We start from the raw sequence: 13,180 nt of genomic DNA, 5'->3' as shown, positions 1-13,180 counted from the left end.
AAAATATATATATATATATATATATATATATATATATATATATATATATATATATTTTAAAAAAAAAACTGACCATTGTCTCCTTGCTTAACTTTTTATTATCATTTTATTTAAAATATTTAAATATTTATGCTTAAAATATTTTCATAAAATAGTAAGAATAATAATGGACAAATATTTTTTATAAATACATTATAACATTTTTTTTTAAAAACTGCCATATTCTTTATAGCAGCTGTATGCATCACATCTGTCACACAATGTTGCTTTAGTCGGCAGACACAGTTAAACAATTCCTCATAAACAATGAATACATTTCTCTAAATCATTTAAAATATTCACTAACAAATGTTAAATAATAATAATATAAAGTTTATTTATTAAATTTTTAATCAAAGGATTATATTCAAACACGCATGTGAATTCTTGTTATCACTTTTTGGATTTTTATGAAATGGCTCGTAGGGAACCTTCACACTCTCATTGCTGCAATCTTATTAATAGCAGCCCTTTACTTTCTCAAGCAACGGTGGCGAGTCTGGCGACCTCTGGATCACTGAGTTTGACCCAAGTAGAGGGAGGATAGGGGGACATGGAGGGGACACAGGAAACAAAGCAGCCCTGACAGACACCACTGCTCCTAGCCCCTCTTTAACTGCATCTAAAGGGCCAGAGGAACTGTTTTCCTCCACTGGAGCAGAACAGGACAACCTTCATGTGACAGATAAAACTCATGCTGCTCTCAGATGATGGTTCATACCTTTTATGGGCCTCTTTCTAGACTAAATTAAATCAGACCTTTTCGGCAGAGACGTTGCAGGGAGTAATGTCCAGCTTACAGAAATAGTTCATCCAAAAATTAAATCATTTATTCACCCTCAAGTCGTCCCAAACCTGTATGACTTTCTTCTGTGAACACAAAAGATGTTTTTATGTTGTTAAATTTGTACAATTGAATGTGGACTGAAGTGTTAAAAAAAACACCAAAAAGTATCGTAAAAGAGGTCCATGTAACTCACACACTTGCTTTGGAAGCCATATGATAGCTTTGCATGTGGAACAGACTGAAATGTATTCACTGAAAATCTTGACATCCACTTTAGCTCTCCTTTGCATGAGAGAAGAAGTGACATCCAGTCAGTCAACAAATCATTCAACATTAATTTTGTCAAATCTTTTCAATGATTCGTTTGATCCACTTCACAAAACTGGTCTCAATGATTTGTTCAAAAGTTCAACTCGCTGATTTGGTCTCAGCAGTTATAGGTTTACTAGAGAGATGGATTTTCAGTGAATAATGACTATTTAGACACAAAGCAATCATATGGCCTCAGATGACTTAAAATATAATGCACAAGTCATATGGACGACTGATAACTTATGATAACTTTAAAGTGCCGTTTTTGTCATTTTGAAGCCTGTCAACACCAGTCTTTATTCACTTTTATATGAAAAAGAAATGGCAGGATATTCTTCAAAAGTTCTGTTCTGTGTTCTGCAAAAGAAAAAAAAGTCACACATGTTTAAAACCACAAGTTGAATAAACAACAGTCAAGTATGAGCCATTTAATTCTTACTTAAATGTGTTTTTTAACCTTCGATACTTTCATGGCTGAATCTGTTGACAGTTTATTATTGTTTAATCAAAATGCATGACAAAGTGTCTCTCACCAGTTTTTTGCTTTACTCCAAAAGAGTTTATTAGGTCAGTAAACGCAAGTCCTAATGCATCATTTGTATTATCAACGTGAATATTAAAATCTCCGACAATTAGCGCTTTATCAACAGTAACCAATAGGTCTGAGAGGAAATCTGCAAATTCTTTTAGGAAATCTGTATACGGCCCTGGAATGCTCTTTGTGGCTTGTGTTTGTCGGCCGGACGGGTTCTCTAGATTTGGAAGGGGGCTGATTTGTGGTCATTGTGTGTCCGAGGATGAACCACTCTTTCTGGGAGAGCTGTCTCAAACTGTGCTGGGGGGGAGAGAGGCTTCCCTGGTCACCCGAGGAAACCCCCCATCTAACACTGAGAGCTGAGTAAAGAATGTGTTTACCATGCCAACATGGAGAGCTAAAAAGATCTCACTCAAGGACATTTAGTGAAGTGGAATAACAGTGTAATGGCTCAACAGAGCAGCTCCTCTCGAACTGGAAAACAGCCTGTTTTCTGCATGCTGTCAGTATGTCCAAATAGAGCAAGAACATTCTGAGACGGTTCCAGGTGAAAGGGGTTACCTTGGCAGGAAAACAAGCTTAAACAGATTCCCAGATTCCCTATTCATTTGCAGGGTTTATGTGCTATAGTGAATCTTGATGTATGTTTGTACATAAATCCTTCACATAAAGTGCTTTACTGTGCTGTGTAAACGATGATATCAGCACTGACTGCTCTAGGAGCGCCAGCAAATGTATGTAAATACATGCAAAAGACCTGTTTGTTTATTCTCCCGCATATTGTGTGCTGGTCTGGGTTTTTTGTTTGTTTTTGTTTTTGTAGGAAAATGAACCCCACCTGCCAAATCTCGTTATATAAGCAATTACGCATCTTCCTCCAGGCATGTTTTTTTTTTTTTTTCAAAATAACATGGACAAGAAGTGAAATATTATTAGAATTTAAAATAACTGTTTTCAATATGAATGTATTTTAAAATGTAATTTATTCCAGTGATGCAATGCTGAATTTTCACACTGTCAAGACAGTGTCACATGCTGCTTAATATTTTTGTATAAAAATCATGATTTTTCAGGACTGATGAATAGAAAGTTCAAAAGAACAGCATGTATTTAAAATATAAACTTTTGTAAGATTATTAATGATCAATTTAATGCATCCTTGCTGAATAAGTATTCATTTAAAAAAATCATACTATATATATATATATATATAAATAATGACTGTTAAACAAAGATAAAAAAAAATTCACCCTAATGTTTTGATAGCGGAGCAGAGTTTAAGTATTGTTCGTCTTGTTGTATGACAAATTATTTTTTTAAAGTATAAATACACCATCTACACTCTCAAATAATGCAAGGTCATAAAAACTGCATGCATAATATTTTGAAATTTGAAAATGCTGACTGCTGTTTAAAATAGACTGCTGTCACTGTTGTAGCACTTGCATTTAAATGTGGACTCATCTTGCTCACTTTTTGTCATTGAACAGCATAAATCATGGAAGAAGATCAAGAACATGGTGCACTGGTCACCATTTGTGATGTCCTTCAAGAAAAAGTACCCTTGGATCCAGCTGGCTGGCCATGCAGGTAGGCCTCAAAAGAGAGGTGTAGATGCTACTTTTCATGAATCACAGACAGTTAATACACTCAAAACACAGAGTATTGTGAATTGCTTTGAATCTCAAAGAAAAAAAAACAATAGTAGAAAGTTAGTTTATGCTAATGCTCACTACAGCACTCCTTGTAGGTAATGCTGAGAATGCAATGATATGCCATTTGTCTTTGCTCTACACAGGCAATTTCAAGGCAGGGGCCAATGGTCGCATCCTGAAGAAACACTGTGAGTGTGAGCAGCAATGTCTCGATAGGCTAATGAGAGACGTGCTAAAGCCCTACGTTCCTGCTTACCACGGAGATGTAGAGAAGGATGGAGAGCGGTACAATCAGATGGAGGACTTGCTGGCAGACTTTGACCTACCCTGTGTCATGGACTGCAAGATGGGCGTCAGGTCGGTTGCTGAGATTGTGATGTTGCACTGCCTCACCTGATCTTTTACTATACAAAAATCTAAACAATATAGCACCCAGAAAACCTTAGAAAGATCCAAAACACCCTTGTTACAATCCAGAGCTCACCTATAACACCCTAGAAATGACACAGCCTAAAAACCACATAGCAACGCTCCACAAACCCAAGTCACCACTGTAAGTAACACCCTAGAAACCTCCCATAACACTTTAAGCACCACCCAGACTACACCTTAGTAACCACTTATTAATGCTTTCTGACTGCATATCCTTGTAACTTTAGAGTTTCAACTTCTAGCTCAGCCTCAGCTGAAGTAAACCTATAAAATAATAACTATACGCTTTTTTCCATTAACTGAAATAAGGCTGACATAAAAAATATATATATATATATATATATATATATATATATATTACATGAAAAAATTTACCTAAACCTAACTTAGATTAAAATATGAAATGTTGCAAATGCTTTGGCAACTAACTGAAATAAAATAAGTTTAAGTACTAAAATGACTCAAATTAATACAGAAGCTTAGAATTCAATCTATGATGTTTTATAAATTCTTACAAAGAGTTCAAATTGAAAACAGTTTCTTTCTCTTGTGTATAATAAAAAATAGAAAGAAGAGAGAGAGATTAATCAATAAATCACTAATAAAAGATATAGAAGATAAAGTACACCAGAATCTCTGCTAAGAATCTTCATCTTTTCTTATCTTACACTTATGCAACAGCATGTCCACTGCTGAAAATCTAGTATGATATTTTAAAATGAATAGTTCCATTGAGCCATTATTTGTACAGATGTTATACATTCCAAGCACCACAGAACATGAAGCAGGACCTCCCTCCACAGAGACTCAGCAGAGGAGCAGCTCTGTGTCCTCTAATCTGCTGAAAGATAGCTGTGCTTGTTTGTGGCTGGTGCAGGGAGACCTTGATACACATCCCTCATCACTTTTTTTCTCCTCTCTCACGACTCGACTTTCTCATCTCTGTTGTTCCTGAGACTACTCTGTTTGCTGTTGCATGCCTGACTGAATCACAGCAGCAGCCATGGACAAATATAGAGATAACCAGATGGTCAGGATATTAACAGAACCTCTGCTGACCTGTCCAAACAAAACAATGCGACACTTTCAGATTCACGCACATTCAGTGAACTTTTAAATTTCTGCGGCAGTGTTTTCCAAGACAACTCAAGTTGAAGAATAAAAGGAGAATAAATATTTAGTTATCATGCCTTTAGCTAATAAGATGAACTGCATTTTATTGCGCACCTTGAATTTCAACAGAATTTGATTGATGATGCAACACATGCAACAAGTTAAGTGAAAGAAACTGAGCCATTGGGCCATTTTTCTCCTCTCTTGCAGGACGTATTTGGAAGAAGAACTGACGAAAGCCAGGAAGAAGCCCAGCTTGAGAGCTGACATGTACCAAAAGATGATTGAGGTGGACCCCGATGCGCCCACGGCACAGGAGCGTGAACAGAAAGCGGTCACTAAGCCGCGCTACATGCAGTGGAGGGAAACCATAAGCTCCACCGCCATGCTTGGCTTCCGGATCGAGGGCATCAAGGTGAGACGTTCAATCGTAACACTTTTTCACAATTTCTCTTGAAACCTGTGGATACAAATGAGTTGAAATTGCAAAGAAATTGCAAAAAAAAACAAAAAAAACGACAACATCCTGAATGGTGTTACTTCAACTGATTTTCTCAACTACACTGTATTTTCACCGTCACATTCAACTAAAAGGTTGAAATAAAGTTGTGAGATTTCCTGATGTTCAGGGTTTACATTTGATTAATTTTAAGTATTTGGCTTTTAAGGAATATTCTAGATTTTAATCACGTTGAATATTGATTACCACAAAAATTACTTTCAACCTCCATTTCCTAAAAAAAAAAAAATCTGGGTTATAGTGAGGCAACGGCAATGGAAGTGAATGGGGCCCATTTTTAAATGTTAAAATACCAACTGTTTTAAAAATACAGCCACGAGACAAAAAATATGTTAACATGATTTTAGTGATTAAAAAATGTTTACTAAACTTTTCTGTGTAAACGTTATATTCAATTTTACCTAAATGCCATGACAACGAAACACCATAAACCCTAAAATAAAATGTCTGAAAAATTATGATTTAAAAAACTTTACAGCTCAAAAAATACCAAAGCTTTCACACAAGAATTAATCATGCTTACTAACCCTTTCTTTGTATAATTTATTCAATTTTACTTCATTGCCATGACAACGAAACACCATAAACCCTAAAACAACTGTAAAAATTATAAAAAATTATAAATTAGAATACTCTACTGGTCAAATAATAGCCAAGCCTTCAAAAAAGAATTACATTTTTTTACTAAACTTTTCTGTGTAATGTGATATTTAGTGTTAGTTTATTGCCATGACAACAAAATATCATGATCCCTAAAAAATTATTTAAACAACTTTACAGCTCAAATAACAGACACGCTTTTACACATGAATTAATATATGAATTAAAAGAAGTCCTTTTTATAAAATGGCAAACTTCACATTTCTGCTTTTAAATCTTTCAAAAATTGGGCCTATTCACCGGCATTATAAGTGCCTCACTGTAACCTTGATTTATATTTAAGGCAAATTTTTTTTTGTGAAAGTAAACATTATGCCACAACAAATGCTGTTGTTTGAGCTTAACTTGAATCATGAGATCTTGGGAGTTCAGTGCTGTTTTTATCTGGGGAATCAAGGCAGCCTTGAACCCATGCATTTTTTAATTAGATCCCAGATTTCAGACTGAGGTGAAGGGGCAGGATTGGCCTTTTTCAAGAGGTTGATTGTGTCTGAATGTTCCTGTCATACACACGGCCTGTTTGTGGCACGTCCTTTGAGCTCAACATCAGTCAGTGACAGGCCATGGCTCTCACAACATGATTTCAGTTCTGTAATTCCGGCCTACCGCACACGGCCCTAATAACATAAATACACCCTCATGGAAAATGTCAAAAAGACATAAGAGATACTTGACAAACCTTCAGCTAATTAAGTCAAAACAGGCAGCCACAATTCCATTAACATACGGAAGAGGAGATTAGAAAGCTTATGTTTGGTCTCTGTCATGATTGGCAGCCACAATTCCATTAACATACGGAAGAGGAGATTAGAAAGCTTATGTTTGGTCTCTGTTCTTTGGTCTTCCAAAATACATCTTTGTTAACAAGAGCTCTGTAGATGTCTTGCATGAATAGGGAAAGATTGGTTCCCCTTTTGCTCTTTCCATTAGCACAAAGGTCAGGTTCTCCCCATCTTTCCCTTTTTTTTGCAGATGGGGGATGCCCTGGGTGGCTCTAAATAAAGTCTTTCCTGAATAATAGGCAGACTTCTGTTATGTCTTTGGCTGAGCTGTCTGTTGTGACTATTGTCTCAACTTAGAAGCACATTAATTTGCCAGCAGTCCATCAATATTACGTTTCCTTGGAAGACAAGCATCACTGTTACTATGGGTCATACTTATTTCAGCAAATACTTAAATAGTATTATTATACTAATACAAAATAATTAAACAAGACTTCGCAAACACCCTATAAACAACCTAAGATATCCCAGCAACACTCTGCATCCCATTTAGAACACCTTAGCAACTACACTGTAATGCCCTAGCCAGGGCCGGATTTACCTCTTTTCGTGACATTGGCAAAACAAATTTTTGGGCCCCCCTTCCCTATTAATATAATAGGCCTAACATTAGCTACCACCCAAGCAAACAAAAATGTATGTTTGAGAACTGAGAAAGACCATTCCATTAATAGGTGCAGCGCCGTGGCCACATAACAACTTCAGGAGTGCATTATCTCTCTAATAATTTTAACGGCCTGGAGTCACAACCACACATCAAAACATTGTTAAGATGATTTTATTTCATTTGTCGTGTTTCCGTCCTGAAATCTCGTGTGTGTTGAACACATTTTTTACGTAGCCTATTTTACAAAAACCTTCCATTGGAAATTCCAAAATGTCATTTTAGAGCTAATAACAGAGGCTTGAGCCATTGATATGCAGGCTAATGCAGTTATTAATGCAGTCTAACGCACTTAGAGAGAGAGAGAGAGAGAGAGAGAGAGAGAGAGAGAGAGATTAAGCGCGTGTGAATACCTGCGTCTGTGCGTCTCTCAGCAGTGTTCATCCGCAGCGTCTACTAATAGCGAATCTTTAAGTTAAACTGCTTCAAGAACCTCAAGAACATGTAGCTTTTCAGCTGCGAAACTACTTTATTGATAAATTCGCGGGGCAGTCCAGACAAGTTTCTGGTCGCATATCCGCGTGTGTGCGCGAGTGCGTCAGAGAACGAGAGAAAGAAAGCATTATTTCCGTAACCTACATAAAAAAAGTGGAAGACATGGAAATACTTTGTCATTTTTTACCCTATTGTTTGTTATATTTATTTGCTCAATGTCTTCTGGGGTTTTGGCTGTTTTACTGTTGTAGACAGCCCATAGTATAACAAAATTATTATATATCTCTATTGTGTTTGGGCTCCCTGGACGAGCAAGCATAGGCACGTGCCTAGAATGCCTATGCGTAAATCCGGCCCTGGCCCTAGCGACCACCCAAAACAACCTAGAAATCACCCAAGCAACTGCAACACTCTCCAACCCTCTCAGAACACCTTAGCAACTGCATAGCAATGCCTTAGCAATGACTTATCACCGAAACACCTTAGTAACCACCTAGCAACCACCCAGAATACCCTAGAAACTGCATTGTAATGTCCCAGAAACCTCCCAGAACACCCTAGCGATAACAACACTCTGAAAATCACTCCAAACTTAGCAGCTGGATAACAATGTCCTGGTAACCATTCAGAACAATTTAGCATTGGGGCTTATTTATTTACTTATGAAAAAGTAAACTTCTTTTCATTACTTATTAAGAACTGATTGTGCAGTTTTTCCTATGCAAGCCCGCTTTGCCACTGAATAAAAAATGAAAAAGGTAATTGCGACTTTTTATCTCATACTTTTGACCTTTTTGTCTCACAATTGTGAAAAATATAAACTCACAATTGCAAAAAAGTCAGAATTGCAAGTTTATATCCCTTCTTTTCTCAAAATTGTGAGATATAATCTTGCGATTAAAAGTGATAAAGTCCAATTCTGAGGAAGAAGACTGACTTTTTTTCTCAGAATTGCAAGTTTATATCTTGCAGTTCTGACTTTATAACTCGCAATTCTGAGAAGATGTAAAGATGTAAACGTGCAATTGCGAGAAAACTTTTTTATTTTTTATTCAGGGGGAGAAACGGACTTCCATAGTTTCCATAACATGCTTTTTTTTGTGTACAGACCACAATTGCATATGAAAACATGACTTATGAAAACCTCACAAAACAATTGTTCTGTGTTGGCACAAATGTATCAAACATGTGCCCTGATGCAGAACCAGAGTTGGTTTCATGTTTCTGATCTTTTTTTGACCAGCATAATCAATTCTTCTTCCCTTTCCATTCTACAGAATGAGGATGGAACAGTAAACAGGGACTTTAAAAAGACTAAGACCCGAGAACAAGTGACTGAGGCCTTCCAAGACTTCGTCAAAGGAAACAAAAACATCCTGGTAAGTGTGTGCTCGTGTGTTTATGTGCTTTAGGGCCTTCTGCCAATTATTAAGTCTCCTGTGGCACACGGAGGGGAAGCGAGTGACAGGTGGAGCTAAACTCTCTCATTTACCCCCCAAGGGCGGTTTGTGAAACTAAGGGTTTCCTTTGTGTGGTGCAGCCCCTTCAGGGTTATATTGTTTGAAACCAGCGAAAGCTCACCTACTGGCAGGGAAAACCACTCTTCGAGTTGCACACAAACTTGAATATATTACAGAGAAATACACACATGCAAATACAAAGCGCTTTGCATAATGCTGTAGTTGACACATGACTGTCATGTGTATTCTTGTGACATCAAAGTACTGTAACTGTAATCTTAATGGGTTTAAATATTAAAAAGCACCTAGCACAAAGAAATTTTATTGCATGGTAGGATTCCCATGTTGTAACAGGGGTGTTTCCTTAAAGTTCAGCCTTATAGACAAACAGTTCCAAAGAACCTGTCCTTGGCTTCTTATGGAGCATTTATTTAACCCTATGTTTGTCCACAGTGTGTCCTGGAACTATATGTGCATCCTGATTCTCTTAAATGCTCTGTGATTCATCTGATAAATCAATGTGCTTTCGATTTTACAGATAAACTTGCTTTTACTTCCACAATGAATGTGTAATTAACCACAGCCGATTTAAATGCTGAATTAATGAACAGAGCATGGCACTGTATGATCTGATAGCACATTAATAAGTAATGACTCATGTAGGGGTGACACTGAAATGTTGGTTTAAATCTGTTTAGTATGCAAATATACATGAGGAAATCAGTGATTCACCAAAATTCGCCTTTTAAAAAATGTTTTTTTTCTCCTCCATTTATTGCATGTATATAAACATATTTTTTGAACAACAACTTTATTAGAATGTATAAATCTATGTTCATTTTAATAAATAAATACTGCTCATGCTACATACTTTAAATAATGTTAGTTTAAAAATTCTAAATATTAAAAATGTATTAGGACATGTAGAAATTAACATTAATCAAGATGAATAAATGCTGAAAGTTATATTTCATTTTAGCAATTAACTAATGTTAACATATAGAACATTACTGTAAAGTGTTAATGCATTTTTAAATAACTTTCCATAAGTTGGGACTCTTCAAAAAAGGATAAAACATATCTTGATATCCCCTTTTCACATATATGTATAGATATATATATTTTTTTCTTCTTCATAAAAATACAATATTTTTTAAAATACATTTTCAAGCATCAAAACAATACAAGTTTCACAGAGATTTAACAAAAATAATGACTATCATACTTTTTTTTTACCATGATTTACAAAAGACACCTACTAAAATGTCATTCAGTGTAACAATAGTTTATATACCAAAATGTTTTGTAAGGCATGTTTAGAACAAGAATCATTAGATGACCTTAAAAGGCTCTATTTATGGATCACATTGCAGCCCCCCCAAAACTACCAATCTAAACTACCAATACTACCAATTTACCAATATTTGCCACTATATCCTTCAAATCACTAGGTTTCACCCAAATTTAGATTTTTTTTTGTTACAAAAGTTATTTGAAATATTAAAGTAGATGCTTTACTTGCATTCAGTATACATTATATGTATATAAAATATTTTTTTAAACACCAAAATGGGATGCCTCCTCTTTGACCCATAAATAGATTTAATGAAAATAAAAGTCTTATTTTCTCAATACATTGTATTACATGCAGACAATATTATTCTGATTAAATACTTGTCATACTTATTTGTTTGTATTCTTATAGTTTTATAGTCACTTACACTTTGTCTCTTTTCCCTCAGCATTCCTATCTAAACCGACTAAAAGAGATCAGGGACACTTTGGAAATTTCACCGTTTTTCAAAACACACGAGGTAAAAAATCACTCTTTTGTTTATCATCTTAAGACACATTAGCTACACTTACAAATGCAACCATATACCCACCCATGTGATAAGAGCATGTGAAAATGTGGAAAAATAATAATACACAACAGCATCTATGCAAAGACCAGCTCTGAAGTAATTATCTGATTACACTGGATGCTGAAAGCCAGAATAGCAACTTGGTTGTATGCAAAGCATTACACAAACTCTTTTAATGGGGTTTAAAGACAAATATGCTAGATACACTTAATATATGGTCGGTGTCAGAACTTTGTTGTCTGAACTCTAAGGAGGTAGAACAGGCTATGCAAACACAGAGCCTTGTTTATTCGCATTACTAGATAACAAAAAAACTGTATGGTGGAAAAACCATAAGTGAGCGTATGTTTGCTGCACAAATATAATGGAAACAGGATCTTAGTGTCTATTGTGTCATGTTTCCACATGGACTTGTGATGAACCATTTAAAGTCTTGTAAAGATGCGAAACGCAAGGAACAGACTCTGACATTTAACGCATTTCCATGTCGTGAGTGTGTAACTTTTCCATCTCTCGTGTTCAGGTGATTGGGAGTTCTCTACTATTCGTCCATGACAAACAGGAGCAGGCAAAAGTGTGGATGATAGACTTTGGGAAGACTACTCCATTGCCGGAGGGGCAGGAGCTGAGCCACAGGGCCACCTGGGTGGAGGGTAACAGAGAGGACGGCTACCACTACGGCCTAGACCACCTCATAGACATTATTTCTAATATGCTAGCTCCTAAACCTCCACTAGAGTAAGAGAATTCCATCTTCTCTCCCGCCTGCACTACAGTTCAAGACCTCGCTGGGTTCCCCTAAAGCTATCCTAACCGATCGCCCCGTCTCGCCAAAAAAAAAAAAAGGTCAACGTTAAAACAGAAATGCCAACTGCAATGGCCTTTAAAACGAGTGTGTATGTTTGTAAACTTGTAGATGCTGTACATATAGTGTAAATGCCAGTGTTTTAGTTCAGAACATGTGTGAATAGGATTTTTGCAACTAGTGCTTTAAAAGACAGGTGAATCTTAAAGCAACACTCTCTTAATGTGCGTTCTTTTCAACATGCTAGTGTTACGGAAAAGTGTAAAACCCTTGCAACTATATTTTACTCAATGTGATCGTTTTAATATTTTGTTTTTAGATGCTGCAGAATTTTTTTTTTTGTTTGTTTTGTTTTGTTTTACACAGATAACATTTTTATTTGAAACAAAAATCCACATTTTAAAACCTATAACAATCAAATTGACCTCTAGATGTTTTATAGTTTTTTTTTTTTTACCCTGTTAAGATAATGTAAGTAGTGTTCAAATACATCATTTATACTTAGTGCCTATAGTAGAACAAATGATCCCATTTGGTGGATGGTCTTATATTGTGCTTTACACTTACATTCTTCATATTGACATGCCTTAAATTCAATCGCCATTTTTGTGCCTAAGTAGAGCTGGGTATTGACACAGATTTTCCAATTAATTATGATTCACAAGTTCTCGATTCAGTTCGGACTTTTGATTTAATGTGATTCCGATTGATTTGAGTAAACAGCATTTCGATTTTATTGTCTATTCTCTCTGTTAAGGCTGTAAAATATTCAGGGGAGTGTTTTGGACTAATTTAAACTAGTAACTCATCTTTTGAGCTATTCATTAAAACAAGTCATTTGTTTCAGGAATCTCTACAGTAGGTGCGCCATGTGTTTGTGATTTACAAGAAAGAAATGACTCATTAGCGTCATTCATTTTAGGAATCAAGGTAGAAGTTTGCAATTCATTTTTGAATTTACTCCCACAGGATTTTGTCTCACTCCTGCTAAAAATAAGATCTGGCCCTACCAGTCACGCTATGTGTTAGTCGCTAATAAGACTAAGATTCAAGAATAAGATTCTGATTCACGGCTCAAGAACCATTTCTTTGTGAATCTCACTACACTGGTAACAT

At 35.9% G+C, this 13,180-nt stretch overlaps 1 protein-coding gene across 1 annotated transcript in view; it reads left to right on the top strand.

Annotated features, from left to right (window-relative positions):
• LOC107598056 (inositol-trisphosphate 3-kinase B-like) overlaps positions 1-12,385 on the top strand; it is a 33,858-nt gene extending 21,473 nt beyond the window's left edge. The window contains exons 3-8 of the mRNA XM_016289300.1: positions 3,164-3,263; positions 3,472-3,685; positions 5,084-5,288; positions 9,212-9,313; positions 11,137-11,208; positions 11,783-12,385. Coding sequence (XP_016144786.1) covers positions 3,164-3,263; positions 3,472-3,685; positions 5,084-5,288; positions 9,212-9,313; positions 11,137-11,208; positions 11,783-12,001 — 912 coding nt within the window. The 3' untranslated portion in view covers positions 12,002-12,385. The remainder of the gene's footprint in view (positions 1-3,163; positions 3,264-3,471; positions 3,686-5,083; positions 5,289-9,211; positions 9,314-11,136; positions 11,209-11,782) is intronic.
• Positions 12,386-13,180: the final 795 nt, after the last annotated feature.

Source organism: Sinocyclocheilus grahami, unplaced genomic scaffold (genome assembly GCF_001515645.1).
Source record: "Sinocyclocheilus grahami isolate Dianchi unplaced genomic scaffold, SAMN03320097.WGS_v1.1 scaffold244.1, whole genome shotgun sequence".
In the NCBI taxonomy this organism is placed as follows: Eukaryota; Metazoa; Chordata; class Actinopteri; order Cypriniformes; family Cyprinidae; genus Sinocyclocheilus; species Sinocyclocheilus grahami.
The sequence above is the reverse complement of the archived record's forward strand: the minus strand, read 5'-3'. Positions and strand labels throughout refer to the sequence as shown.